The 27,872-nt window shown below is 42.6% G+C and overlaps 2 protein-coding genes across 5 annotated transcripts in view; both read right to left on the reverse strand.

The window, feature by feature from the left end:
• Positions 1 to 22,183, reverse strand: part of LOC137383234 (protein tweety homolog 3-like) — a 216,094-nt gene extending 193,911 nt beyond the window's left edge. For 3 of the 4 annotated variants that reach the window (XM_068055746.1, XM_068055744.1, XM_068055747.1), the window contains exon 1: positions 21,598 to 22,182. In XM_068055746.1, the coding sequence (XP_067911847.1) occupies positions 21,598 to 21,723 (126 nt within the window). In that variant the 5' untranslated portion in view covers positions 21,724 to 22,182. Of the gene's footprint in view, positions 1 to 21,597 lie in introns of all 4 variants that reach the window. The other variant, XM_068055745.1, reaches the window with a different exon arrangement.
• A 3,158-nt stretch (positions 22,184 to 25,341) lies between these two features.
• The window catches only part of si:dkey-26i13.8 (kinesin-like protein KIF19), a 209,126-nt gene continuing 206,595 nt past the window's right edge, over positions 25,342 to 27,872 (reverse strand). The window contains exon 20 of the mRNA XM_068055750.1: positions 25,342 to 25,429. Coding sequence (XP_067911851.1) covers positions 25,425 to 25,429 — 5 coding nt within the window. The 3' untranslated portion in view covers positions 25,342 to 25,424. The remainder of the gene's footprint in view (positions 25,430 to 27,872) is intronic.

A 27,872-nucleotide genomic window follows, 5' to 3' on the forward strand; every position in this document is an offset into this window, starting at 1 on the left:
CTTTTATTTACACACCCTAAGAATGAAAAACCAGAATGACACAGCACAAAAGGAGGCTATTTGGTCCATCACGCTCATGCCAGCCCTTTGGTAGAGCTATCCAATTAATCCCATTCCCCTGCCCTTTCCTCATAGCCCTGTATTTTTTCCCCAATTCTCTCCTGAATGTTACTATTGAATCTGCTTCCACCACGTTTCAGGTAGTGCATTCCAGATTACAATGATCAAGGAAACACAAGAATGAATGTGTACCTGCGTTGGGAGAATAAAAGGGTTGTGAAGACAACCAAGGTTATATTATTTCTGAGATTTACTGCCTCAAGCAACTTATCTGATTTGTTCACTGTTGACATGTGCTCCAGGTTCTTGTTTGTTCATTGTCTGTGAACAAACATTAAAGTAGTGTGGGGAAAAAAACCTCCCTAAAATTAATCAGTTATTTGATGGCCACTGCCTACAGCTCAACAGACAGCGTAGAAAAAAAGCTCATCTCCATAAAGGTCAGCCATTAAGTTTTGTATCCAATTGGCACCGGAACCATTTGAGAACAAGCCTGGCCACTGCTCCAATCACTCAATTTCCAGGTTTCAATGTTCTTACAGGCTTCGGTCCAAAGCTGTCACTTGCACGTTACCCTGCCGTAGGCCTTCCTTTCCGGACTTCTACTCAAATTGTGACCTTATCCTCAAACTCACTCTCTGCCCTGCCTAGGACTCTTCTATTCACAAAAGGTTTTGGATAATGTATTGTGCACAGAGTGGAAAGCCACTTATAAGTGTGTTTCCTTTAAAGAAAACGAATCTGAGCTACAGAATTAAAGATCTACCATCATAATCATCTCCCACCATTTTTTCCCCCAAGGAAAACTCATGGGGATTTGAAATGCAAAAGATTAATGTTTGTACGTGCTGATTAAGGCAATTAGAAATGATGCTGACTAAAGACCTGACTTCCCAGAACTACAGTACACCTCAGATTTAATTCAAGAAGTGGGGTAGGGAGGGAAAATGAGCACACCATAATTAATTCTGATACTTTCCTTACACACATTTTATATACTAGCACAAATGTAAAATACTGCAGATGCTGGACAGCTGAAATATAAAACAGAAAATGCTGGAAATACTCATCAGGTCAGGCAACATCTGTGGAGAGAGAAACAGAGTTAATGATTCACGTTGGTATTTTAGCTCTGATGAAAGCTCATCAACATGAAACGTTAACATTGTTTCTGTTTTTATCTTATCAAGGGAAATTATTGGCGTTGCAAGGCTTTACACAATCTCGCAGACGCCACTGATGATATCAACTTAAATATTGACAATTTATTTTTCCAGCATGGCCTCATGTCATTGGATTTGCCCATTCCTATTTAAACTATCAATTATCACCATGTTTTTTATGCTCACACCTTAACCAAATGGATTATAGAACAGAGTGATGGGAAACCCAAACAAGACTGAAGTTTACAAAATACTGCATGGCTTAATTTTAATAATGTTAATATGAATATTTTCAGATATGCTGCAGCTTGACAACCTAAACATGGGAGCTCATTTGTATCCCTGTTCCTAGTACATACTGTAGTCCCTCTGTGGATCGCCACCTTGACGTGGTAGAGATGCTGTCGGAATCTCCTTGCTCCTGATCGGGCCACCCACAGCAGCAAGATTGGGGGAGGAGCCAGACAAAGTGCAGTCCAAAAGGTCCTCAACAACAGAATAGGCGAAGGAAAACTGTGCACCTCACTGGCTACAAAGGTGGAAGGCAGCTGCAGCGGCAAGGTGGTCTCGGTCATCGTGGTTCGACACGTCATCGAAATATGACCACCAATCTGTCAAGATCGTGTCGACAATGACGGTGCCCCAAGGTCCCCACGTTAAAAATATTCACACACAGGCTTCTACCAGGATCCATTTGTCAACTCCTGTGGTGATGGAAAATTGGCAACGGGGACAGGGTTGTGAACCTGGGAGTCCCTAGTAAAGAATCTGCACGCAGACGACAGATGCATGAAGGTTGTTAGATACCCATGTTGTGACAGAGGTGACTTTGGGCAGCAGCATCGTCATCTTCAGGATACCCTCTGCTCACCCCAAATGGGGAGAGGCCTAGAAAAGGTGTCGTAAAAATAGGCTGCCCCACTTTCTCCTTGCTGGGAAACCACATCCTGCGGGATCACCGTCTTCGTGGTCAAAGAAAGAAAACTTTAAATTTTGCAACTTGGAATATTAGAACACTCATGTATAATCTCAAGAGTGACCGACCGGAAAGAAGTACTACAATCATATCACGTGAGCTATCAGGACTGCAAATTGACATTGCCACCTTCCTAGGGAGGAGTAGCTGCAGGAACAAGCAGGAAGATAAACCGTCTACTGGAAAGGAAAAGCAAACAGCAACCCTTGTGTCCACCGAGTTGGTTTTGCCATCCAGAATAAGATTTTAGATGCACTGCCAGATCTCTCCAATTGTATAAATGAAAGACCCATGACACTTCAGACAGCCCAGTGATAATCAATATGCCACCATCATCAGCGGCCCTTGACTAGAATGAAGATGTTAAGGAAAATTTCTATTCTGGCCTTGATGAAGTCCTCACTACCATCCCAAAAGAAGAGCTGATCATCTTTCTGGGCATGTTTAATGTCAGGGTTGGCCATGATTCCAATGTCTGGAGAGGAACCCATTGGGAAAAACAGGGTGGGAAAAGCCAATGCAAATGATGCCCTCCTGCTGACAAAGTGTACTCAGAATGGCCTCAGCATAACAAACACCCTCTTCCTGCAGAAGAACAAATACAAAACCACATGGAAACATCACAGATCAAAGCACTGTCACCTCCTAAATTAGGTAATTGTTTCAGTCAAATATCTAAGTGATGTCTGTTTCACTCGGTCCATGCAGGGGACCGATACCTGCTGGACAGATCATCGATTTGTTCAATCAGTGATGAACATTGTTACAACCAAGGCTGCAGGAGTGTGCTGTCTTTCTCTAGTTCCACTTCTCCACGTGTCACGACATATATTTAAATATTTTACCCCAGTTACTGATACAGCCAATTATATAATCTATTTTTATTTCAGTATAAAATCCACCAACCAGGTTTCTTTAATAAACAAAAAAATTGGTAAATTTATAAAACAAGACTTCAATAAAGATGTAAAACTTATTAACACACCGGTTGAAAAATAAAAGTTCCCTTCTAAATTAACCCAATATATATACACACACACACCCCGATTACAGAAAAAAAAGGTTTTCTCTGCAGAGATCTCTTTTTTTAAAAAAAGACAAAAATCCTTTACCAAATACTTGGTAATTCTTGAAGAAAAAGTGGATAAGATTAGCAATGTTCTCTGCTGGCCCTTTTAGTGTGGCGTCCAGATACTCACAGACAGCTGTCACTGGGGTCTTTTTGGAGCAGTTCTCTTCAGGAGGTCAAGGATTAGTCTGGCAGGCTTTCCAGGAGAAATGCGCATCAGGGGTTTCAGCTATCACACTGGATTCTCAGAAAGGTGGGAAAAAGATGAGCTGCTGGCTTCTCTCTTTGTAGGCCTACCTCCAACTGACTCAAAACAATATACAAAATGAAACCAACTCTTGAACACCATAAATCTTGACATATCACTTCTCTGTGAACAACCCCCCCCCCCCACCCACCAAGGCTCCTGCTGTTTATTTAGCTTAGAACATGTGACTTCCAGTAAAGAGCTTTTAAACAAAACCTCAAGTTCTTCTCGTGACCTTTAAAAAAAAAACAAGGTCCAGCATCTATGGAATCGCTTGTCTTTCAAATGAATCAATTTCCACAATTTTTAAACACTATTTCTCAAAGTATTTTTTAAAATGGAAGCACCTGCATAACAACATCCACCTAGCACCTAGGCATTGCAAGGCCCAAAAGCCCAAAAGGAATAAGATCAACATCTCAGCCCTAAAGCAGGCTGACCCAAGAGAGGAATTCCAAGTGTAGCTCGCAACCAATTTGGAAAATCTTCATACATCCAACTCAATTTCAGAACAGTGGGAAACAAATAAGATCAGCTATACTAGACTGCTGTGTCCAGACCATTGGGTTCAAGCATTGTCATCACCAGGACTGGTTCGACGAAAATGATGCGGAAACATGTGACCTGCTGGAACAAAAACGGGCAGCCTTCATTGCCTAGTAGAACAACCTACAAAGCTTTTGCTCACATCAAGACTCCACACACTCATCCTGTGGGTATGGGAGGAAAAATAAGTCGCCGCCCCACCCAAACTTCAGGAATGCAACAATTATAACCATCTTCAAGAAGGGAAATAAATCATGCTTTGGAAACTATCGAAGTATTTCCCTCTTGTCCGTAACAGGGAAAATATTGACACGCATTCTCCTGAATCACCTACTTCCTGTGGCTGAGGAAATCCTCCCAGAGACACAGTGTGGCTTTAGACCTTCCAGAGGAACCTCTGACATGGTCTTTGTTGCCTGACAAATCCAGGAAAAATGTCAAGAACACCACCAGGAACTCTTCCATACATTCATCGACTTGACAGTAAATTGCGATGATCTGTGGATTATGCTCCAGAGATTTGGACGTCCATGAAACTTCATCACAATCCTGCAATTGCTCCATGATGATATGGCTGCAAGTGTCTTGAGTGGGAGATCTGAAACAGACACCTTCAAAATCCAGACTGGGGTCAAGCAAGACTGTGTGATAGCCCTGATAATATTTACAATCTACCTGACAGTGGCTATTCACCTCATGAAAGATCAACTTTCGGCGGTACAGTGGCGCAGTGGTTAGCACCGCAGCCTCACAGCTCCAGCGACCCGGGTTCAATTCTGGGTACTGCCTGTGTGGAGTTTGCAAGTTCTCCCTGTGTCTGCGTGGGTTTCCTCCGGGTGCTCCGGTTTCCTCCCACATGCCAAAGACTTGCTGGTTGATAGGTTAATTGGCCATTATAAAAAATTGCCCCTAGTATAGGTAGGTGGTAGGGAAATATAGGGACACGTGGGGATGTGGTAGGAATATGGAATTAGTGTAGGATTAGTATAAATGGGTGGTTGATGGTCGGCACAGACTCGGTGCGCCGAAGGGCCTGTTTCAGTGCTGTATCTCTAAACTAAACTGCCCTCTGGTGTGAGTACTAAATACCGCCTAGATGGAAAACTCTTTAACCTCAGTTGCCTCCATGCCAAAACTAAACTGAGCACCACAGACATACATGATCTATAGTTTACGGATGACTGACGTGTCGTTGCCCACTCTGCGCCAGATCTGCAAGCCACTCTCGATCACTTCAATTCTGCCTACAAGAGACTCGACCTGTCCTTGAATGTCACCAAAACAAAATTCATATCTCATCCCACACCTAGTCAGCCAAATATTCTACCTCCCATATATGTTGAAGGAGACACTTCAGAATATGTTGAGCACTTCCCATACCTTGGCAGCCACCTCTCTCAAAAGGCCACCATTGATGAGGAGATCCAACACTGTATCAAGCTGCGCCAGCTCAGCCTTCTACAAAGCGAGCGTTTGACAACAAAGATCTATGCAAGTCAACAAAGGTCCTAGTGTACACAGCAGTTGTTGTCACCACACTCCTGTACTGCAGTGAGACCTGGATTGTGCATCAGTGACGCGAGTGCTAAAGACATTCTATCAGCAATGCCTCCACTGCATCCTTCGGATTCAATGGGAATTGAACAAACAGGTTGAACAAACGCTCGGGCCCTTCTTGAAGTCAGCTCCACAAGCATTCAGGCAAAACTGCTTCAAAACCAACTTCGATGGACTGGACACTGTGTCCGGATCGCCGAAAACCATCTCCCCAACAGGTCCCATTTTCTCATCTCTCAAATGGCCAGCGTTCCAGGGAAGGACAAAGAAAATGCTTCAAAGACACTCTGAAGCTCTCTTTAAAGCGCAGCAGCATTGACAGTGATGACTGGGAGGAACTTGCTAACAATCCTTCAAAATAGTGACAAATTGTCCATCAAACTGCATCATGCTTTGAGTCCAAACGCTTTAATGATGAGGCAGAGCAGCAGCTGAGAAGGGAAGAAAAGGAAGCAAATCCTACACTCCGGATCCGACTACCTCTTGGGACGTCCTGCCCCATGTGCCCAAAGATCTGTGGGTCGAGAATTGGCCTGTTCAGTCACCTAAAGACCCATGGCAGAAACTTGCGACCTTGAGTCGACATCATCCACAAATCGAGGGACAGCCGATGAGTACTGCTACCATATATTTACTGCCACTTTCTTTAATAACATCAGGGATGGCTCTGTTCGCAGCTGAATTCCCTAAGGTAATCTGTAGTTGTCAGGCTCCAGAAGACAAGCTGCCAGCACAGCAAGTTATTTTAATATTTCAGAGTTATGGGGGAGAAGAGAAGAGGGGGTGGCCATTTACTTCCAGTCTGATAGTCAAAATTTACACCAGCCCAGCTAACAGCCATTTTATTTTATTCAATATAAACTATCAAATAAAAGCCATTTTTCTCTCTCCTCTCTCAACAAGTCCAAATCCCTCTGCTTCTCCCTTCTGTATCTGGCCATTTGCTTTTGAATTCTGCAAGGAAGCCAACATTCCATGATCTCTTGAATAAGGGTGAAATTACATTTGACTTCCGTCTTCTTCAGTTCATAGTCACATCCCCAGTATCTGCTTCATAACATTAATTTCTAGAATTAAATTTATATTGGATGGACAAAGTTAAAAATATTTTTGAACATACAAGAGAAAAATTGAGCAAATTTGTGTACATCACTAGCATCTTTATATTGCAACATAAGCACGGCATTAGCACAAGGCTTCTGGCGCAATACTGACCAGTCTGAACTGCCTCTGAAAATATCAGTGCAACCGTTCAGTACAAGAGTAGTGCATTGATCAGCCTCTTAATTCCAGCTCTAATTATCAATGATCAGGAGAGAAATATACTAATTTTAGTGAATACATATTTTGACTTAGATCCCTGGTTTTAAGGCAGATTGATGAGCTATTCTGCTGCTAGAATTTCTCTAAGTTTTGCACAGGTAAAGAATGCTTTCTCAGAGAAACAGCATACTGCAAAGCATTGACCAGTCTATGACAAGTAACTAACATTACTTCACTATGAGTTTGAAAAATTCTACATATACTTGATAAATACGTGGTCTAGTTTACAGAGTTTAAGACAAAGTGAAAAAAAACATTGGCACTAGAACCCTCACCACCTCCCACACCCTCTCCCCGATCTAAATTATCTGTCACACCTGATAAACTAATACTCTCAGACCTGTTGCCTATGATGCTTGAGGCTGACACTTCCTGCCCAACTGCGCTAAAATGATACTAAGGCAGCATAGAGTGTGCTCTGGGACTAATTTTTTTTAAATTTTAAATTTCATTTTATTTACAAGAACAAAAAAAAACATTTGAAATAGCCTCCATTATTATAGAGCCATATAGAGCAATTTAGACTGTTTCATATGCCTCTAACCTTTCCCAACTCCGCTGTGGTCATTCCACCATATGCCCTCTGGAAATAAAGGGCTAGTTGTAAATAAGCGGGAAAGCACAAGAGTAGTCTACTCAACCTTCAACATGAAGGTACTGGAGAAGTCATTGAGTGTTTGTGAATTAAATTTAAAAATCACTTTTATTACATTTTGTAAGTAATGCTGTTCTATTTTAAATGGAAGTTCAATTCCATGTAGTTCAGTTTGTAAATCTTATGCAGTTCAAAGAACCTCATATCTTGTGACTCAAGAAGCTTAGCTATGTCATTTATTATGGAAAGGTGGTAAGCGGTGTGGGTGGCTTCCACTTTTCACCTCCCAACTGACTGCAGATAGTATTTTGTTAAAAAGTGGCATTAGTCCCCAAGTGTTTTAAGGGTCAAATAAACAGACAGATGGCAGATTTTCTCATAGTTTGAAAAAAAGTTAAATTTTTATTTAAAAGCAAAACCTGTATTGTTCACAACCTTCACCCACTCGCACAGTCACACACACATGCGTATACAAGAACAGATAGAGAAAAAAAAGGGTAGGATGCATTTAAAGTCCAAAGTAGTGTAAGAGTTTGTCATTCCCAGAAACCTGTTGCATCGTCTCAGAAGAAAAGTCTTTTCAAATGTTCAGGCCTGGATGTTTGTCGTCATGAACTCGCTGAGGCATTGTAGATTCTGGTGGGTTAAAACTTCAGACCGGAGGCGGTGGTCACTTTTTAAGTTCTCTGCTGCAGCAGATTGAAGTATAGTATCAGCAGCAGGACTTCTTCCTTAGCTGGACCCATCGCACAGCCTTTTGCTGGAACTGGATTTCTGTGGTCTTTTCTTGAACACCCTCTCTTTCCAGAGGGCTACCTTTCAAGGTAAATTTATTAATTTTATTTTATTTAGAGATACAGCACTGAAACAGGCCCTTCGGCCCGAGTCTGTGCCGACCAACAACCACCCATTTATACTAACCCCACAGTAATCCCATATTCCCTACCACCTACCTACACTAGGGGCAATTTACTATGGCCAATTTACCTACCACCTGCAAGTCTTTGGCGGTGGGAGGAAACCAGAGCACCCGGCGAAAACCCACGCGGTCACAGGGAGAACTTGCAAACTCCGCACAGGCAGTACCCAGAATTGAATCCGGGTCCCTGGAGCTGTGAGGCTGCGGTGCTAACCACTGCGCCGCCCTAAAAATCCATAACATTTGAGTCTCGGTCAGGTGACACAGTGACCTCTTCCCTGGTGTAACCACACTGTGGTCCAGGATATAGAAATCATTGCTATCTGTTGGCATCTGGATAAGGACCTTACTGTTGCAACTGTGCTACTTCACACCTATTCATCTTGGTTTGGGCCATGGAGTCTGTCTATCTTACAGAACCTTTGTCAGTTCATTCCTGTAGGTAGCAGCCATTAACATGAAATGGGCTCCTTTCATTTTCAATGAGTTCTCCCCAGAGTTAATTCAGACACAGATAATGAGTTCCGTCTTTGCAGACAGCTTTGTTGATTGACAATCAAGGAGGGGGGTCACCGGACCTCTGCTCCATTTTGGCTGGGGTTCAAATGTGCCCATTTTCTTATGATTCAGTTTAACACTTTTTATTGTCATAATTTGAATGTGGAATACAGGCTTAAAGACAGGATTCTTGGTAGTGTGGAGGAACAGAGGGATCTTGGGGTCCATGTCCATAGATCGCTTAAAGTTGCCACCCAAGTTGATAGGGTTGTTAAGAAGGCGTATGGTGTGTTGGCTTTCAATAACAGGGGGATTGAGTTTAAGAGCCGCGAGGTTATGCTGCAGCTCTATAAGGCCCTCGTTCGACCACACTTGGAATATTGTGTTCAGTTCTGGTCGCCTCATTATAGGAAGGATGTGGAAGCTTTAGAGAGGGTGCAGAGGAGATTTACCAGGATGCTGCCTGGACTGGAGGGCATGTCCTACGAAGAAAGATTGAGGGAGCTAGGGCTTTTCTCATTGCAGCGAAGAAGGATGAGAGGTGACTTGATAGAGGGGTACAAGATGATGAGAGGCATAGATAGAGTGGATAGTCAGAGACTTTTTCCCAGGGTGGAAAGGGCTATCACCAGGGGGCATAATTTAAAGGTGACTGGAGGAAGGTTTTGGGGAGATGTCAGCGGTAGGTTCTTTACACAGAGAGTGGTGGGTGCGTGGAATGCGCTGCCAGCGGTGGTAGTAGAAGCAGATACATTAGGGGCATTTAAACGACTCTTGGATAGGTACATGGATGATAGTAGAATGAAGGGTAGGTAGTTAATTTGATCTTAGAGTAGGTTAAAGGTTCGGCACAACATCCGTGGGCCAAAGGGCCTGTACTGTGCTGTACTGTTCTATGTTCTAATTCCTCCAGTTCATTGTTCATTGCATCACAGCTCCTTCCGAGCGTGACACAGTGCAGACTTGGAAGCTGGCAAACACAGTAGAACATTATACTTTCCCCAAAAGTAGCCAGTGGTCTCACTGTAAATTATTACAGTGTCATGCGACAAATCACACATACTATACATGTACATTAAGAATAAATCACTGAACATAGCAATGGTCATCCAGGGGCCTTCCATAAAGTACATAAAGGAGGTGGTAGGGCTTGGAAACAAAAATCATGCAAGTCCTTCTAGGGAAAGGGAGGAAAGGTTAACCAAATTGTATGACCACTATCCAAAAGTCACAACTGTCCCACCAACACACCAAAACACAGTAGGTGGGGGTTTTTAAGTCAAGATAAAACCTGCTGATTTTTAACCAAGTAGGCTTTATGAGACTTTGAAAGGCTGAGAAGAAAGGAATTTCATGTACTCTTAATAGGATATTACATTTTTGGATATGAATAGGAAGTTTTCAATTTAACCTTTTTTACACATAACATCAATCAGAAATGTTCAACCCGATTGGCATTTAATATAATTCAACACTTTCAAGGCCAGAGCAATTAACCATAAATATTCCTGCAATTAGCTTACATTATATATTACATTCCTACATATCTTGCTAACCTACTGATTGTAGTATTAAATCTGCCTACCTCCAAGCAAATATCTACTTCCGAAACCTATTATGGTTTTTTTTTATTCGTTCTTGGGATGAGAGTGTCGCTGGTAAGGCCAGCATGTATTGCCCATCCCAAATTGTCCTTGAGAAGGTGGTGGTGAGCCACCTTCTTGAACTGCTGCAATCCTTGGGATATAGGTACAGCCTCAGTACTGTTAGGGAGGGTGTTCCAGGATTTTGACCCAGCAACAGTGAAGAAACAATGATATAGGTCCAATTCAAGATGGTGTGAGATTTGGAAGGGAATTTACAGATGATAGTGCTCCCATGCATCTGCTGCCTTTGTCCTTCTAGGTGGTAGAGGTCATGGGTTTGGAAGGTGCTGTCAGGAGGCTTGGTGAGTTTCTGCAGTGTAACTTGTACACGATACACACTGTGCACCTGTGTTGGAGGGTCCGAATGTTTAAGGAGGTGGATGGGGTATCAAATAAGAGGGTACCCACAGTATTTATATGGCTGGTCCAGTTAAGCTTCTGGTCAAAAATCCCCAAGATGTCCATGACAGCAAATTAGGTTCAGGGATAGGTTAATAGAGACGCAGTGACAGACATTTAAGGGGATATTTCAGAATACACAGAATCAATACATTCCAACAAAAAAGAAAAATTCCAAGGGGAGGACCCACTATCCATGGTTAACTGGAAAAGTTAAAGATAGTATCAAACTTAAAGAAAAAGCATATAATTGCGCAAAGATGGGTGGCAGGTCAGAAGATCGGACAGAATATAAAAAACAGCAAAGAATGACTAAAAGATTGATAGAGGGAAAAATGAGAGAAAGCTAGCCAGAAATATAAAAACAGATACTAAGAGTTTCTATAGATATTTAAAAAAGGAAAGTTGACAAAGTGGGGGTTGGTCCTATGGAAAGTGAGTCTGTGGCATTAATAATGGAAAATACGGAGATGGCAGATGAATTGAACAGGTATTTTGCATATGTCTTCACGATTGAGGATACAAGTAACATCCCAGAAATAGCTGTAAATCAGGTAATAGAAGGGAGTGAGGAATGCAAGAAAATTGCAATCACCAGGGAAGTGGTACTGAACAAATTGCTGGAGCTGCAGGCTGACAAGCCCCCGGGTCCCGATGGACTTCATCCTAGGGTGTTAAAAGAAGTGGCTAGTGAGATAGTTGATGCATTGCTTTTAATTTTCCAAAAGTTCCGTGATTCGGGAAAGGTTCCATTAGATTGGAAAACAGCAAATGTAACTTCTTTATTCAAAAAGGGAGGAAGACAGAAAGCCAGAAACTACAGGCCAGTTAGCTTAACATCTGTCTTTGGGAAAATGTTAGAGGCTATTATTAAAGACATTATAGCAGGGCATTTAGAAAAATTCAAGGTAACCAGGCAGTCAACATGGTTTTGTGAAAGGGAAACCACGTTTAACCAATTTATTGGAGTTCTTTGAAGAAGTAACACATGCTGTGGATAAAGGGGAACCGGTGGATGTACTGTACGTAGATTTCCAGAAAGCATTTGATAAGGTGCCACATCAAAGGTTATTGCAGAAAATAGAAGCTCATGGTGTAGGGGATAACATATTGGCATGGACAGAAGATTGGTTAGCTAACAGGTAACACAGAGTAGGCATAAATGGGTCATTTTCTGGTTGGAAAGATATAACGAGTGGAGTACCACAGGAATAGGTGCTGGGGCTTCAACTTTTTACAATCTATATACAATGACTTGGATGAAGGGACTGAAGATATAGCTGCTAAATTTTCTGATGACACAAAGATAGGTAGGAGTAAGTTGCAAAGAAGACAAAGAGGATACAGAGGGATATAGATAGGTTAAGTGAGTGGGCAAAGATCTGACAAATGGGGTATAATGTGGGAAAATGTGCAACTGTCTGCTTTGGCAGGAAGAATAAAAAAAAGATGTATTTAATGTAAATGGTGAGAGATTGAAGAGCTCTGAGATGCAGGGGGATCTGGGTGTCCTCATGCATGAATCACAAAAGGTTAGCATGCAGGTGCAGCAAGTAATTAAGAAAGATAATAGAACATTATTGTTTATTGCGAGGGCAATTGAATACAAAAGTAGGGAGGTTATGCTTCAGTTATACAGGTCACTGGTGAAACCACATCTAGAGTACTGTGTACAGTATTGGTCCCCTTATTTAAGGAAAGATGTAAATGCGTTGGAAGCAGTTTAGAGAAAGTTTACTAGACTAATACCTGGAATGGGCGTGTTGTCTTATGGGGAAAGGTTGAACAGACTTGTATCCGCTGTAGTTTAGAAGAGTAAGAGGCGACTTGATTGAAACAGATAAGATCCTGAGGGGTCTTGACAGGGTGGATCTGGAAAGGATGTTTCCTCTTGTGGGAAAATCTATAACCAGGGGTCACTACTTAAAAATAAGGGATCGCCCTTTTAAGACAGAGATGAGGAGAAATGTTTTCTCTCAGAGGGCCATGAGTCTTTGGAACTCTTCCTCAAAAGGAAGTGGAAGCAAAGTCTTTAAATATTTTCAAGGCAGAGGTAGACAGATTCTTGATCAGCAAGGGGTGAAAGGTTATTGGAGTAGGCAGGAATGTGGAGTTGAGGTTACAATCAGATCAGCCATGATTTTACTGAATGGCGGAGCAGGCTCGAGGGGCCAAGTGGCCTACTCCTGCTCCTAATTTGTATGTTGGTATGATTCAGCGATGGTAATGCTGTTGAATGTCAAGGAGAGATGATTAGACTCTCACACTCCCATTAAGAGAATGCTGTTGATGTAATGATTCTGCAAGTCAAGACAAATTCTGCATGCGTTAACTCAACATAAAGACACAGAATAAAATATTCATACATTAAACTAAAATTGCATTGATTAAAAAAAATGAGCAACAAAATTGTGGATATTTGGAAGAAAAATAAAAATGCAGTGGGCCAGAACTTGCTGCCAAAATAATAATGAGGCTAATGGCCCTCATCATTATGCATAAATGGGACAGCAACTTCAGACAAACATCAGATACAGTTAAAAGCTAATAACCAGAAGTTGCTGTCTAATTTGTGACGCTCCACCACTAACTTTGCGAAAATGTCTACTTTAGCACTGACACACACTGAATGTCGTGAAGTTGCTGTATTTGCACAGTAGATATGAACTAAACCCATCACTGACATTTTACGCACGTAATTAGTAGGACAAATATCCTTTTAATGACAGTATGATTTATAATAATTAATTTGGCAGTTACTACAGTGGAGTCTCATTCCTTCAGCTTTGGAATGTCAGGGAAATTTTTAAAAAGGTCAAATTATAAATTTTAAAATGTTTTTCTTACTTTTCCTTAGTTTTTCTCTCTCTCACTCAGTCCAATGATTCTTTCCCTCTCCTTATTTGTCTTTCTGTATCTGACTTGACACTGAATTCACCCACTTTAATTTACCCACCACCTCAGTCCTTCTGCTGTTTATTTCCCAATCCTTAAATCGCATTGGTTAAGATACCTTGTTGGTTACCCTGCTCACTTGGGTCCCAAATGCCATTTCCCTTGCTTCACCATTACTAGTTTTGAATTTCAGCAACTTAGTGGTAAAAAAGGAAGATTGTGGCGTAGTGGTAATGTCACTGGATGAGTAATCCAGAGGCCCAAACTAATATCCTGGGGACAGGGGTTCCAATCTCATCACAGCAACTGCTGGAATTTAAACTCAATTAATTATTAAACTCAATTAGTTAATTAAAAATCTGGAATTGAAAACTAGTCTAGATTGTCGTAAAAACCCATCTGGTTTGCTAATGCTCTTTAGGGAAGGAAATCTGCTGTCCTTACCTGGTCTGGCCTGCATGTGGCTCCAGACCCACAGCAATGTGGTTGACTCTTTAATGCATGCTGAAATGGCCTAGCAAGCCACTCAGTTGTCAAGGGCAATTAGTGATGGGAAACCAATGCTGGCCTTGCCAGCTATGTCCAGATCCCACAAAAGTATAAAAAACCTTTTGAGCTGAAGGGTGCAGGAGCAAGTCTTGTTAATGGCAGATGCCATCAGATACCCTGCTATAGCAAAGTCTAGCCCTATACATTAGATTTGCTATGTGGGGCACAACGTCAAGTTAAAAAACTCATACGTACCTGCAATACCCTATATTATTCCTATAGGTCGTGTTGTGACAAGACCCTTCAGTGTTATATATGTCACATTGCAAGACCTAGAATAGTTTTTAAATGAAGGTAAATATTATTCCATGATTTATGGGAGCTCAGTGACCAGATCATGAGCACAAAAACCTTTTCGCAATTGGCTACTTCCACCACTATTCCGAGTAGCTGAAATTTCTAATGTCCATATTAAGAGTTTAGACAAAAGTCAAAAAATTACATATTTCACAATAGCGTGATTAAATATATCTGCTGAATTGTTGTTTGCATCTGTTAATGACAATGAAAGTTTTTACTTGAAGGAGTCAGCCTCTCCCAAAAGCATGGAATTTAACTTACTATTTTGACCAGAGTAGTGACTATGTGAGCTGAATTTAGATTCTTCATTCTGAGCACATGCAGTGTGCCTAATTCCCCAGGGTGCATGCACACTGTCCAGTCCACAGTAGAGGGAATATTTTTCTTTACCTGCTGCTCATCTGTTTTACTTCAAATGAATTTTGGCCAAACAAGTAGAAAAAATTAACAACTTTGAGGTAGAGTGAGCCAAAGAATAGCTTATTAAACATCCATTGTATCTTTGGCTTTATGCTCCATAAACATCAAAAAGTATTGAACTGTGGAGATGGGGAGGAGCTAGTTTAATGGTAATGTTAATTCAATTTTCAAGCATACCTATCGTCTGATTACTAACTGATGCTAACTGTCTACAAAAAATAATCACCTGCACCTGTGAGACAGATGCTACGAAACAGGGAGAAAACAAGCAAGGAAAACAGAGAGGCAAACAAACAGTTTTGAATTTGATGTATTTTCTTTTAATGCTAATTTTGAATGTAAAGAGATAGGGTGGAATGGGGAGAGAAACTGAGATTTAAGGGGCCTCTGGTCTCTAATCAACACTCCTGCTAATCCAGACTATGACTTGTTCGCTTTCCTTGCACAGAACAATTAATTGGAGCTATTGAGGTCAGTATAGAAACAAAATGCCCTCACGGCCTTAATATGAGTGTTAGCTGTGGCTCAGTGATAGCACTCTTATCTTTGAACTTCATTAAAGCCTTTGACAAGGTCACTCATGGCAGACTGGTACAAAAGGTGAAGTCACACGGGATCAGAGGTGAGCTGGCAAGATGGATACAGAACTGGCTCTGTCATAGAAGACAGAGGGTAGCAGTGGTAGGGTGCTTTTCTGAATGGAGGGATGTGACTAGTGGTGTTCCGCAGGGATCAGTGCTGGGACCTTTGCTCTTTGTAGAAGATATAAATGATTTGGAGGAAAATGTAGCTGGTCTGATTAGTAAGTTTGCGGACAACACAAAGGTTGGTGGAGTTGCAGATAGTGATGAGGATTGTCAGAGGATACAGCAGGATATAGATCGGTTGGAGACTTGGGCGGAGAAATGGCAGATGGAGTTTAATCTGGAGAAATGTGAGGTAATGCATTTTGGAAGTGCAGGTGAGAAGTATACAGTAAATTGAAGAACACATAGGAGTATTGACAGGCAGAGAGATCTGGGTGTACAGGTCCACAGGTCACTGAAAGTGGCAACGCATGTGGATAAGGTAGTCAAGAAGGCATACGGCATGCTTGCCTTCATTGGTTGGGGCATAGAGTATAAAAATTGGCAAGTCATGCTGCAGCTGTACAGAACTTTAGTTAGGCCACACTTAGAATATTGCGTGCAATTCTGGTCACCACGCTACCAGAAGGACATGGAGGCTTTGGAGAGGGTACAGAAGAGGTTTACAAGGATGTTGCCTGGTCTGGAGGGCATTAGCTATGAGGAGAGGTCGGATAAACTCGGATTGTTTTCACTGGAACGACGGAGGTGGAGGGGCAACATGATAGAGGTTTACAAAGTTATGAGCGGCATGGACAGAGTGGAAAGTCAGAAGCTTTTTCCCAGGGTGGAAGAGTCAGTTACTAGGGGGCATAGGTTTAAGGTGAGAGGGGCAAAGTTTAGAGGGGATGTGTGAGGCAAGTTCTTTACACAGAGGGTGGTTAGTGCCTGGAACTTGCTGCTGGGGGAGGTGGTGGAAGCAGGTACGATAGCGACGTTTAAGAGGTATCTTGACAAATACATGAATAGGATGGGAATAGAGGGATACGGTCCCCGGAAGTTCAGAAGGTTTTAGTTTAGGCAGGCATCAAGATCGGCCCAGGCTTGGAGGGCCGAATGGCCTGTTCCTGTGCTGTACTGTTCTTTGTTCTTTGAGTTAGAAGGTTGAGGGTGCCAAACTCAATCCACGGACGTGTGCAGAAAATTATTGCAACACTGAGGGAATGCTGCATTATCGGACTTGGCATTTCTCAGATGAGACGTGAAACTTAGGTCCTATTTTCCCTTTCTGGCTGATGTAAAAGAAATCATGCTACTATTTCGAAGAAGAGCAGGGAGATCTCCCCATTGTCCTGACTAATATTTATTTTTCAACACCACCAAAACAGATTATCTGATCATTATCTCATTTCTCTTTGTGGGGCCTTGCTATACGCAGGTTGGCTGTTACATTTCCTATATTAACAGCAGTAACTACTTCAAAAGTATTTAATTAGAGTCATAGAATCGCAAGAGGCCATTTGGCCCATTGAGTCCATGCCGGCTCTCTGTAGAACAATCTAATCAGTCCCGTTCCCCAGCTCTATCCTCGTAGCCCTGTAAGTTTATGTCCCTCAAGTGCCCATCCAATTTTCTTTTGAAATCATTCATCGTCTCTGCTTCCCCCACTCTCATAGGCAGCGACTTGCAGGTTATTACCACGTGCTGCATTAAAAAGTTCTTCCTCATATCCCTCCTGCGTCTCTTACCGAAAACCTTAAATCTGTGTCCCCTAGTCCTTGTACCATCAGCTAATGGGAATAGCTTTTCTTTGTCTACTCTATCCAAACCTGTTTGAATATTGAATACCTTCGTCATATCTCCCCTCAATCTCCTTTGCTCTAAGGAGAACAAACCCAGTTTCTCCAAACCAACCTTGCAGCTAAAATCCCTCACCCCTGGAACCATTCTGGTAAATCTCCTCTGCACCCTCTCAAGGATTCTCACATCCTTCCTAAAAGTGCGGTGACGAGAACTGGATATAATATCCTAGTGTAGGTCAGATGGTTTCACAGGTCGGCGCAACATTGAGGGCCGAAGGGCCTGTACTGCGCTGTAACGTTCTAATTCTAACTCCTGCGAAGGCCAAGTGGTTGAGGTGAGTAACACTGCAGCAAGGGAGAAAGAGACTATACAGGGGTTGAGCAGGTCGCTTAAAGAGGAAGAGGTAGGGATCATCATACAAGTGACAGCATGGTAGGGAGTAACATGGTAGCGAGGAGTTAAGATGTGAAAGGGTGAGGGCAGATGAGGGGAAAGCACATGACTGGGGTTGGGATGCAAACAAGTGAGGACCACAATTTCCCTGAAAAAGCACCCCCCAAATGCAACCTGCAGATATTGGTGGCTCCCTTCCCCACCAAACCATACACTCACTACCTCCACCCAAACGGAAAGACAAAGAAGCAGCATTAAGGGGGAAAAAGAGAAAAGAGAAGCAGAAAGCACAAAAGACATAAACAGCAACACACAAAGCAAAGACAATTAAAAGAGAAACCATAATTTCACCTGTACTGTGCAGGCTATAGGAGATCTACCTGTTGTGATTAAAATTACGTTTTACCTTTGCTTTAAGGTTCCTTTTGCATTGTTGATTGCTGACAAGACAGCAACTTCCATGGGGCAAGGAAAGAATGGCCACTGGTGTACTTTCTTGGGATGGTACACAAATTAGAATATTCAGCAAATATATTTTATAAACGAGAAGCAGAAAGATTCTGCATAGTTTGCTTTTGAAATGCAGAAACAGCAATACGGAATCCCAAATGCAAAAAACAAGCTTTAACACAGCTATGAAAACTACAAATCTGAAAGTTAAGATTGTGCAAACCGCTCAAGCTACCTTTTCTGAGCTTGTATTCTCAGTCAAACCTAACCCTATAAACCTTTTGACAAAGACATTACACCCAAAATGTTTCCTCTTTACAGATGCTGACTGATCTGCTCTGCAGTTTTGTTTTCATTTCAGATTTCCAGCATGTTCAGTCTCGTTTCTTTTGACATTTAACTGAATATACACAAACCTTCCTCTCCCTTGTTTCACACCTACATTGTGAATACACAGTACAATCCCAGTCACTAACAATGTGAAGTGGTCCAGTCAAAATGCAGAAAAATAGCTCCCACCTCCTCGCGAGATTGTGGCATTGGAAAAACACTATTAACTCTGGGGGACGTAAAAATAATTTAACAGTTAGCAAATCTCAAACAGGTAATTTAATAGATCCCAGCTCTATGATTGGGAAGGATCTTCACTATAAAATCAGACGACGAGGACAGTGCGTGGGCCTTTCCCTCAATGTGAATTATGATCAAAATGTTGAAACCTTCAATATAAACCACTGTCCCTTAGCCTTCACCATTTAAATATATTAAGCCTGGCAGCAATAGGTAACAGATTTGAAAAGACATATCCCTCAGGATGAAGTGCAAATTATGTCCTTCTATAAAATACTTTATTCACCATTCAAAAATCTGATAATTCACTACTACTTCACTCGATTTATTGGATAATCCTCCCTCATACTACATTATCACTTCACAATTCACCACAAATTAAATTTTATAGTAAAATCCATATACAGTATTGCTCATTCTCTTAAATAAATCATATTGCATCCAATGTTTTTTCCAACTCCCTTAACTGCTATTGCTATGCACCATTCAAGCAGAAACTACTGTAAACAGATTGCTGCAACACCACACAGTTATGCACTGCAGAGAACATGTTAGAGTGTGGAACTGCTGCTATTTCAGATGTACAATAAAAATTTAACATTAGCAACACTACCAATAAGGTATCCATGTTTTTTCCTAATAAAACTAAATTGGGATCCAATCCTAACATATACTTTTGTAATAAAATGTATTTTAGATAAGTGGCATCTTCCTTCACTCACACTTTGCTAGATATTAGTTTAATAACTCCTGACACATGCAATCCACCATTTGAAACATCCTTGTTCCATCCTCACAAATGAGCCTAATTTAACTGTGGTAAGGCAATGAACTACTAACCCAAAGATTACTTTTCTGGAGAAAGATGTCTTCACTAGTTAATATTTCCAACCCATAGCTCAGAGAGAAGACAAAGATAGCTTACTATAAAAACATGACACATGTAAGTGGAACTAACCTTCCATAAAAGCTTCAACACAATATTTTAAAACAATGTATTTTAATGAAGGTACATTTTGTTCTTTTTTGCCCTATTATGCCAAGCATTCACACTGGACAGTTTTTGTTCTCTTCCTTCCCACACAATGTAGTAGAAAGTGTTACTTTCCAGCATAATACTGGGGAGAAGAAACATTTCCAACATGATCATATCACTGTAATGTTGAGTTCAGCCAGGGTACATGCTGATTTAACTACAGGAGTATCAACATCTACCATACAACTGGGCTAACAAGTGGTAACTCCATGAAGTTTTGTAAAGTAAATCAATGCACAAGCAAACAGGACTGAATCTACCTATGTCTGAGTAGTACATGATAAGCAGGAAATGTTTCCAAACGACCATTTTAACTGCTGAAAATAGTCACTGGAGTTTCAGTAAAGCAAACATTTCACATGTCCACCATTTCACATAGATACACTCAGAACATTTTACACCTGGGTTTCAATGAAATGCAATGGTGAGTGAGGACTTTTCATACTATGTCCACTTGAAACATGAAAAACATCCAGCAGTACAATTACAGATTTTATCCTTCCAACCTGAGTTATGCCTGGAGAAATGATTTTGAGCCACACAATACAAGGATGAAGTATTAGCAGTGGGAGCAATTTTCAGGGCACATCATCAGAAGTTGGGTACTAGAGGGATAAATTTCAATGGGCAGAACTACTTTTTTTCTCCATTTTATGTTTTATCCACATTATCGCAATAAAATGAATTGGTTTAATTTTCCCTACAACTTACTGGCACCAATGTAATCCACTTGATAATATACAAATGCATCTTTCCAACATCAATGTTGGTCACTGTTCACACATGCTGGAAACTAAATAATGTAAAGAAGTTAATCAGGCAATAGCAAAAAAAAAGTTCTAATACCAAAGTTAGGTCTAACTTTCTAAACGAAAAAGCTAAGGTTTGAAAACATTTAATATCCCTTTTCAAATAAATTTACATTTAAGCGTTTGGCGATACACATAAGGACACAATTTGTCAGCTGTGTCCAACCTTAAATTCCAGTAAAGATCCTGCACTTTTAACCCTTATACTGTGCATTCCCTCAGCCCATCCCCAAATCCACAGAGGATCCATCATACTCCTGCACTTTGGAATTTCTCCTCTCATATCACTTCCCGTCTTCAAAACCCACTCTTTTTGGCCACCTCCTGTAATTCCCTCCCTCTTCCTTCACAATACCCTCAATCCCCTGGAAAACGGAATGTTTCATCACGTGAACAGTGCAAGCTGTCATCACCTCCACAACACAATTGCTGCTGGCTTTCACACACAGTAAGTGGTGCACCCACGCACCAGCATTTTAAAAAAGTTGCAGTGATTATCTCTGGCGGCTTTAAATAGCTACTCCGAACTCAGCATCTCACGGCGTTGAGCCTTGGCACATTTTACATTCTTGTTCACAAAAGCAGATTTCCAGCCATTAACTCGGGGTGTGCATAAGTGGTTGGCAAAACAGAAACCCAATAATTTACGGCTACAATTTATGATGTTACCTAAACTCATAAAAGGGAGAAATGACCAACTTTCACCGATAATAATCAGTGCCTTTCGCTGACAATGAAATGCTCTCCAGACGGCAGGCTGCTGCCCACTGAGGGTATGAAAAGGGCACTAAGAAGCAGAGTCTCTTACCTCCTGGTACTGGGTGTCCTCGGGCTGGAACTCGCTGCTGACCGTCTCTAGCTGGATGTTGATGTGGGGGAGACGGTGTAGGAGGTTCACCCACCAGGGAGGGGAATAATTCACCGCCGCCGCCATCGGGCTCGGGCTGGAGCCGGATCCCACAAGCTGAATCTGGGGGCCGGACGGGCGCTCACTCCATCCCCAGCTTCGCCCCAAAGCCTTTCCAGGCGCAAAATCAAATCTCCTTTCCGAACGATCCTTTCCCTCACACACAATCCTTCCCAGCACCGGGAGAGGGGGAATCCCTCCGGATATTTAGGATCTTTTCCCCCCCTCCTTCAGTCAGACCCTCCCCCTCCACGGCGCCGCCCGCCGCCCCTTCCCCCGGCCCCCGATTCCTGGGGAGGGGTTCCGCCCGTCCGCAATTCCCGAGGCTCGGAGTCCCGGGAGCGGCTTCGAGTGACCAAAAAAAAACGCGCACCAAAAAATAATAAATCAATCAATCAGCGTTCAGCCGCTCGCCTCGGCTCCCCACTTTCTTCTCATACACTCGGTGTCAATTCCCTCCCGCTGCCACCAGCGGCTGCTGCCCCCACCCGCCAGCCAATCACCCACCGGGCCCGACCCCGCCCGTCAATCACCCCAGCGACACCGCCTCCTGCCCCGCCCCTCTTCTGCTCCGAGCGCGGCTCCGCAGCGCTGCTCAGCGCCCAGCGGTGTTTGCGCCAAACTGCAATGTTAGTCTTGCTTCTTGGTGCAATTCCTCTAGCCATGGTCCCAAAAGACCATCGGTATTTCTCCCCATTAGTGATGTTTAGCTTGAAGATCACCACTCCTCAAGCATGGGGCCAGGCGAGGAGGCAGGCATCCAAGAACTACCACAGCCAGTACAGGGACTGAACCCACCCTGTTGATATTTTTCTGCATTATACACTAACCAACTGAGCTAACCGACTCCCTTGTTGCAATTACATGCAAAGAATTTACAGTAGAAACAGGCCATTCGGCCGAGGCAGTCCATGCTGGTGTTTCTGCTCCACTCCAGCTTTCTCCTATCCTTCCTCATCTAGCTCTATCAGCATAACCTTCTATTCCCTCATCTACTTCTCCAGCTTCCCCTTAAATGCATCTATACTATTCACTCAAGTTCCACACTCTCACCACTCTTTCAGTGAAGAAGTTTCTTCTGAACTCCCTATTTGATTTTTTTTGGTGACGATCTTACATTGATGACCTTTAGTTTTACTCCTCCCCACAAGTTAAAAGCTTTGTGTCTACTTTATCAAAACCTTTCATAATTTTAAAGACTTCTATAAGGTCACCCCACAGCCTTTTCAAGAGGAAAGAGACGCAGCCTGTTCATCGTCTCCTGATGGGTATCCTCCCACTGTCGTGCCCACGTGATAGAGGATGTGGGTGGTCCCACTGTTCAACTCCCACCAGACCGCAGCGAATGTGGTTTTTTTGTTATTAGGGTTTAACCCCTTTGTGTTTTATTTGTCAATTGAGCAGACAGCAACAGGTTTTCTTGTAGGTTTAAAACATAAAATTAGTTATATACCTTCTCCCAAAATTGTCGCAACCGCATCCACTCACGCATTCACTTACACACACAGGCACAAGAAGAGACAGATAGAGGGGAAAAGGGGTAAACGGTTTTCAAGTGAGGTAGGGTTTCGGGGTTCATGGTAAACCTGTTGAATTCTCTCGAAAGTCAGCTTCTCGTTGGTTGCAGGCCTGTGGTGTTCGTAGATTTCTGTCTTGGTTGAAAGTTCAATCTGAAGACAGAGGATCACTTTCAATACACTGCTGCATAAATTGGAAATGTAGAATTCACAGCAGGGCATCTCCCTTCTGCCTTGCTGGATTTTCTCCCAACACTTAGTTGGACAAACGTCTTGGTGATGCTTCTGTCTGAGTGTCTCTCTCTCGGTCGCTCTCCAAGGGCTGCCTTTTTAAGGTAAAAAGTTTGTCACATCTTTTGCTGATAAGAGAAGCTTTGGTCTCACCCCCATGGTGATCAGACAATGGCCCAGGTCGAGAATAATTCAGTTATGATGTTTCCACTTAGGAGCATAGAAAATAGCAGCAGGAGAAGGCCATTCAGCCCCTCGAGCCTGCTCCACCATTCAACTAGATCACAGCTGATCTTCTGCCTCAACACTATTTTCCTGTACCATCTCCATATCCCTCGATATCTTTAATATCTAGAAACGTATCAATTTCAGTCTTGAATATACTCAATGACTGAGCCATCACAGCCCCCGGGTAGAGAATTCCAAAGACTCACCACTCAATCCTAAATAGTCTACCTCCTATTCTGAAACTGTGTCCCCTGGTTCTGGACACCCAAGCCAGGGGAAATATTCTTCCTGCATCTACCCTGTCGAGCCCTGTAAGAATTTTGTATGTTTCAATGAGATCACCTCTCATTCGTCTAAACTCTAGAGAATAGAAGCCCAGTCTCCTCAATCTCTCCTCATAGGACAATCCCCCAATGCCAGGGATCAGTCTGGTGAACTTTCATGCTTCATCAATGACCTTCCTTCAATCATAAGGTCAGAAGTGGGGATGTTCGCTGATGATTGCACAATGTTCAGCACCATTTGCAACTCCTCAAATACTGAAGCAGTCCATGTAGAAATGCAGCAAGACCTGGACAATATCCAGGCTTGGGCTGATAAGTGGCAAGTAACATTTGCGCCACACAAGTGCCAGGCAATGACCATCCCCAACAAGAGAGAATCTAACCATATCCCCTTGACATTCAATGGCATTAACATCGCTGACTCCCCCACTATCAACATCCTAGGGGCTACCATTGACCAGAAACTGAACTGGAGTAGCCATATAAATACCCGTGGCTACAAGAGTAGGTCAGAGGCTAGGAATCCTGCAGCGAGTAACTCACCTCCTGACTCCCCAAAGCCTGTCCACCATCTACAAGGCACTAGTCAGGAGTGTGATGGAATACTCTCCATTTGCCTGGATGGGTGCAGCTCCAACAACACTCAAGAAGCTCGACACCATCCAGAACAAAGCAGCCCGCTTGATTGGCACACCATCCACAAACATTCATTCCCTCCACCACTGACGCACAGTGACAGCAATGTGTACCATCTACAAGATGCACTGCAGCAACGCACCAAGGCTCCTTAGACAGCACCTTCCAAACCCGCGAGCTCTATCACCTCGAAGGACAACAGCAGCAGATGCATGGGAACATCACCACCTGCATGTTCCCGTCCAAGTCACACACCATCCTGACTTGGAACTATATCGCCGTTCCCTCACTGTCGCTGGGTCAAAATCCTGGAACTCCCTTCCTAACAGCACTGTGGGTGTACCTACCTCACATGGACTGCAGCGGTTCAGGAAGGCAGCTCACCACCACCTTCTCAAGGGCAATTGGGGATGAGCAATAAATGCTGGCATAGCCAGTGACGCCCACATTCCATGATTGAATTTTAAAAAAGATGAACAGTGTTGTGTGATCACTTCAAGAGTGATGTACCTTTAAGAACTCAGTATGCTAATGAGCTAAGTACCAGGACATAGCCATGTGACTAGAAGTCACAGTCACTCCACAACTGTAAAACACCCTAGACAAAGGTTCAGTACATAGTTTGCTCTGTATTGTATATACTAGTTTAGCTGTTAATAAACCTGTTAGAGATCTTCAATGCACTGAAATCCACATACCTCATTGTGTTGCTTAATACCACACAAAGGACGCATGATATGGTGACAGTGGTGGGATGACTTGAAGCATTGTCTGTTGGCTCTTCGAGATGAAGTGCTGGAACTTTCCAAGAATGACAAGGCTTCAAAAGTGGTCATCCTGAGAAAAGCAACAGAGTATCTTAGCAGGCTGAAGACAGAGCAACAGAAACTGAATGCAGAGAGGGAGAAACATCAGAAAAAATAGCAACAGCTTATATGCAAATTCTCCGAGATGCAGGAGACACTAAAACATCCAAGGGTGAAATCTACATCCCCAGAAGTTATACCGTAACAACATCTGGAAGAGTTGCCAAACCACTGAAATGCTATATGGTCTCTTAAGCTTCTGCACTCGTAAATTTCATAATCTCTATCCTTGTGTAAATAATTGATATTGTCCAATTTTATGTTTTTTTACTTACAGCATATAAGACTTATCTTTGGAAAGAAAGGGTCTGTTGTGTGATCACTTCAAGAGTGATGTACCTTTAACTCAGTATGCTAATGAGCTAAGTACCAGGTCATAGTCATGTGACAAGAAGCCATAGTCACTCCACAACTGTAACACCCTGAACTAAGGTTCTGTACATGGTTTTCTCTGAATTGTATATACTAATTTAACTGTTAATAAACCTGTTGAAGATCTTCAAGGCCCTGAAATCCACGTACCTCATTGTGTTGCTTAACATCACACAAAGGACACATGACAAAGAGTAATGGAGATGAAGAGTAATAGATTATATATCGATATAAAAAGAAAAATCTTGCATCTAGCACATGTCTGTCACACCTCAGCATGTCAAACGTATATAAAAAGTAAGAAAGTCAATTGTTTTTCATAACCTTAATTATCTGGCCAAGTCCAAGAGCTGGGCGTTTATAAGCAGCTGCAAATCTAGAAAAGCTCGCCCTGCCATTTAAACCATTTCCTGACAGGGAATGCCTGGATAGTGTCCTTAATGAGATATCTCAGTTTAAACTCTTTCCCTCTTAACAGCTGAATATTACAGCCATGCTCCAGTCCCAATGCCACAGGAGTTCAGCTGGAACGTGTGAGTTCGTGTGCAATCTGCGTCACTCACAATGATCATGAATCTTACTGCTGCAGCGACAGTTTCCCAATGTCGATATTTGTCTTTCTCCAAACCGGATACATCATGAACTTTTGTTATCGGGCTTCTTTCAATTTGTACTAGTAATCGCAGATTAACTATAGAGAACAGCCACTCAAACAGAAGGAAAAAGCCATGCTTGTCTCCTATCTGAGGGTGATTGTTTTATTGTTAAACATATTGTTACAGTCAAATGAGGAGGGCCAAAGAGCTTCCCTCTTTTCCCTCTCCTTGTTTGACCACAACAGATTTAAAGTGGATGTACTGGCCAGTTCAGTCGGTGTTTGATTACTTACCTGCTATGATCATAACAAGAACTAATTGGACAGGTGTTCTTGAGTTAACAAAGAAAGAGGTTAACTTTATTGCACCTAAACTGAACTACTGAAAATAATAAACAACGCACCAACTCTCACTCACACACACATTCTGGAGGTTTACACACACACAAATAGGTTACAGAGTGGGGAAAGGTAGTTTGGTTGAGTTAGAGTCTATAGAAAAGAAAAGGGTATACAGTCTGTTTGGTTTGGTGATTCGGCTGGCTTCTAGCTGAATTTGGTGGCTTTTAGTTTGAAGAGGTAGATGACTGATTCAGTGGGTCGCTTGGAGATAGCAATGCGGATGATTTCCTCCAACAGGGTTTCTGATTGTAACTGGAGTATGCAGAAGTAGTCAGTCAAAAAGCAGGATTTGAAAGGTTTCAAGTTGGAATGGAAAGAGAGAGAGAGAGGCCCCCATTTGGGTCTGCATGTGTCAGGGTCCAGTTGCTCCTCCTCTCTCTGCTGCAGAAAGTCACAAGCTTAAAACCACAGATGGGGAGGGGCTTGTCACATGACAGTCACTCAGTGATTCAAACGTAACAGTTAACAGTATTTCTTCTGGCTAAAAGAAAAAGAACAAGCAGTTCCTTTAAACCTCCTGGGTCTTGGTTCTTGCTGGGATATGAGCAGACATTTTCGGCTGAATTGGGCTTGAAAAAGTGCACAGCGCACGCACGAGACACGCACTGCGGAGCCCCCGCGATATTACGTGTGGTAGCACATTAGCATGGAGGGGGGCAGAGCGCCTTCCCCCAATGACATAGAGGGGGCCCCCATTCCATCCCCGGCAACGGCATCCGGTGCCAACAAGCAGGCACCGGTGCCATTTTTAAAGGGCTTCAAGCTCTTCACTAGCATATGAATTTTTAAAGGGAATGAACGTTAAAAATTAAAGTTACACATTTAATAACATTTTCACTTTCCTCACCCACACCCCCAAGGAATAATCAATTCATTAATTGCTCATTCCCCCCCAAAAAAACCTTTGTTCAGATCCCGACCTTTCCTCTCCAACCTTTAGTAACTTTAACCCTCAAACCCTTCCCACCATCCCCGCCCCACCAATCGGAAAAGTTTTACCCACTAAGGGTGTGGGAGTTCAGGCCAGTGGCTGGAATATGGGCGT

Source organism: Heterodontus francisci, chromosome 24 (genome assembly GCF_036365525.1).
Source record: "Heterodontus francisci isolate sHetFra1 chromosome 24, sHetFra1.hap1, whole genome shotgun sequence".
NCBI classification, from domain to species: Eukaryota; Metazoa; Chordata; class Chondrichthyes; order Heterodontiformes; family Heterodontidae; genus Heterodontus; species Heterodontus francisci.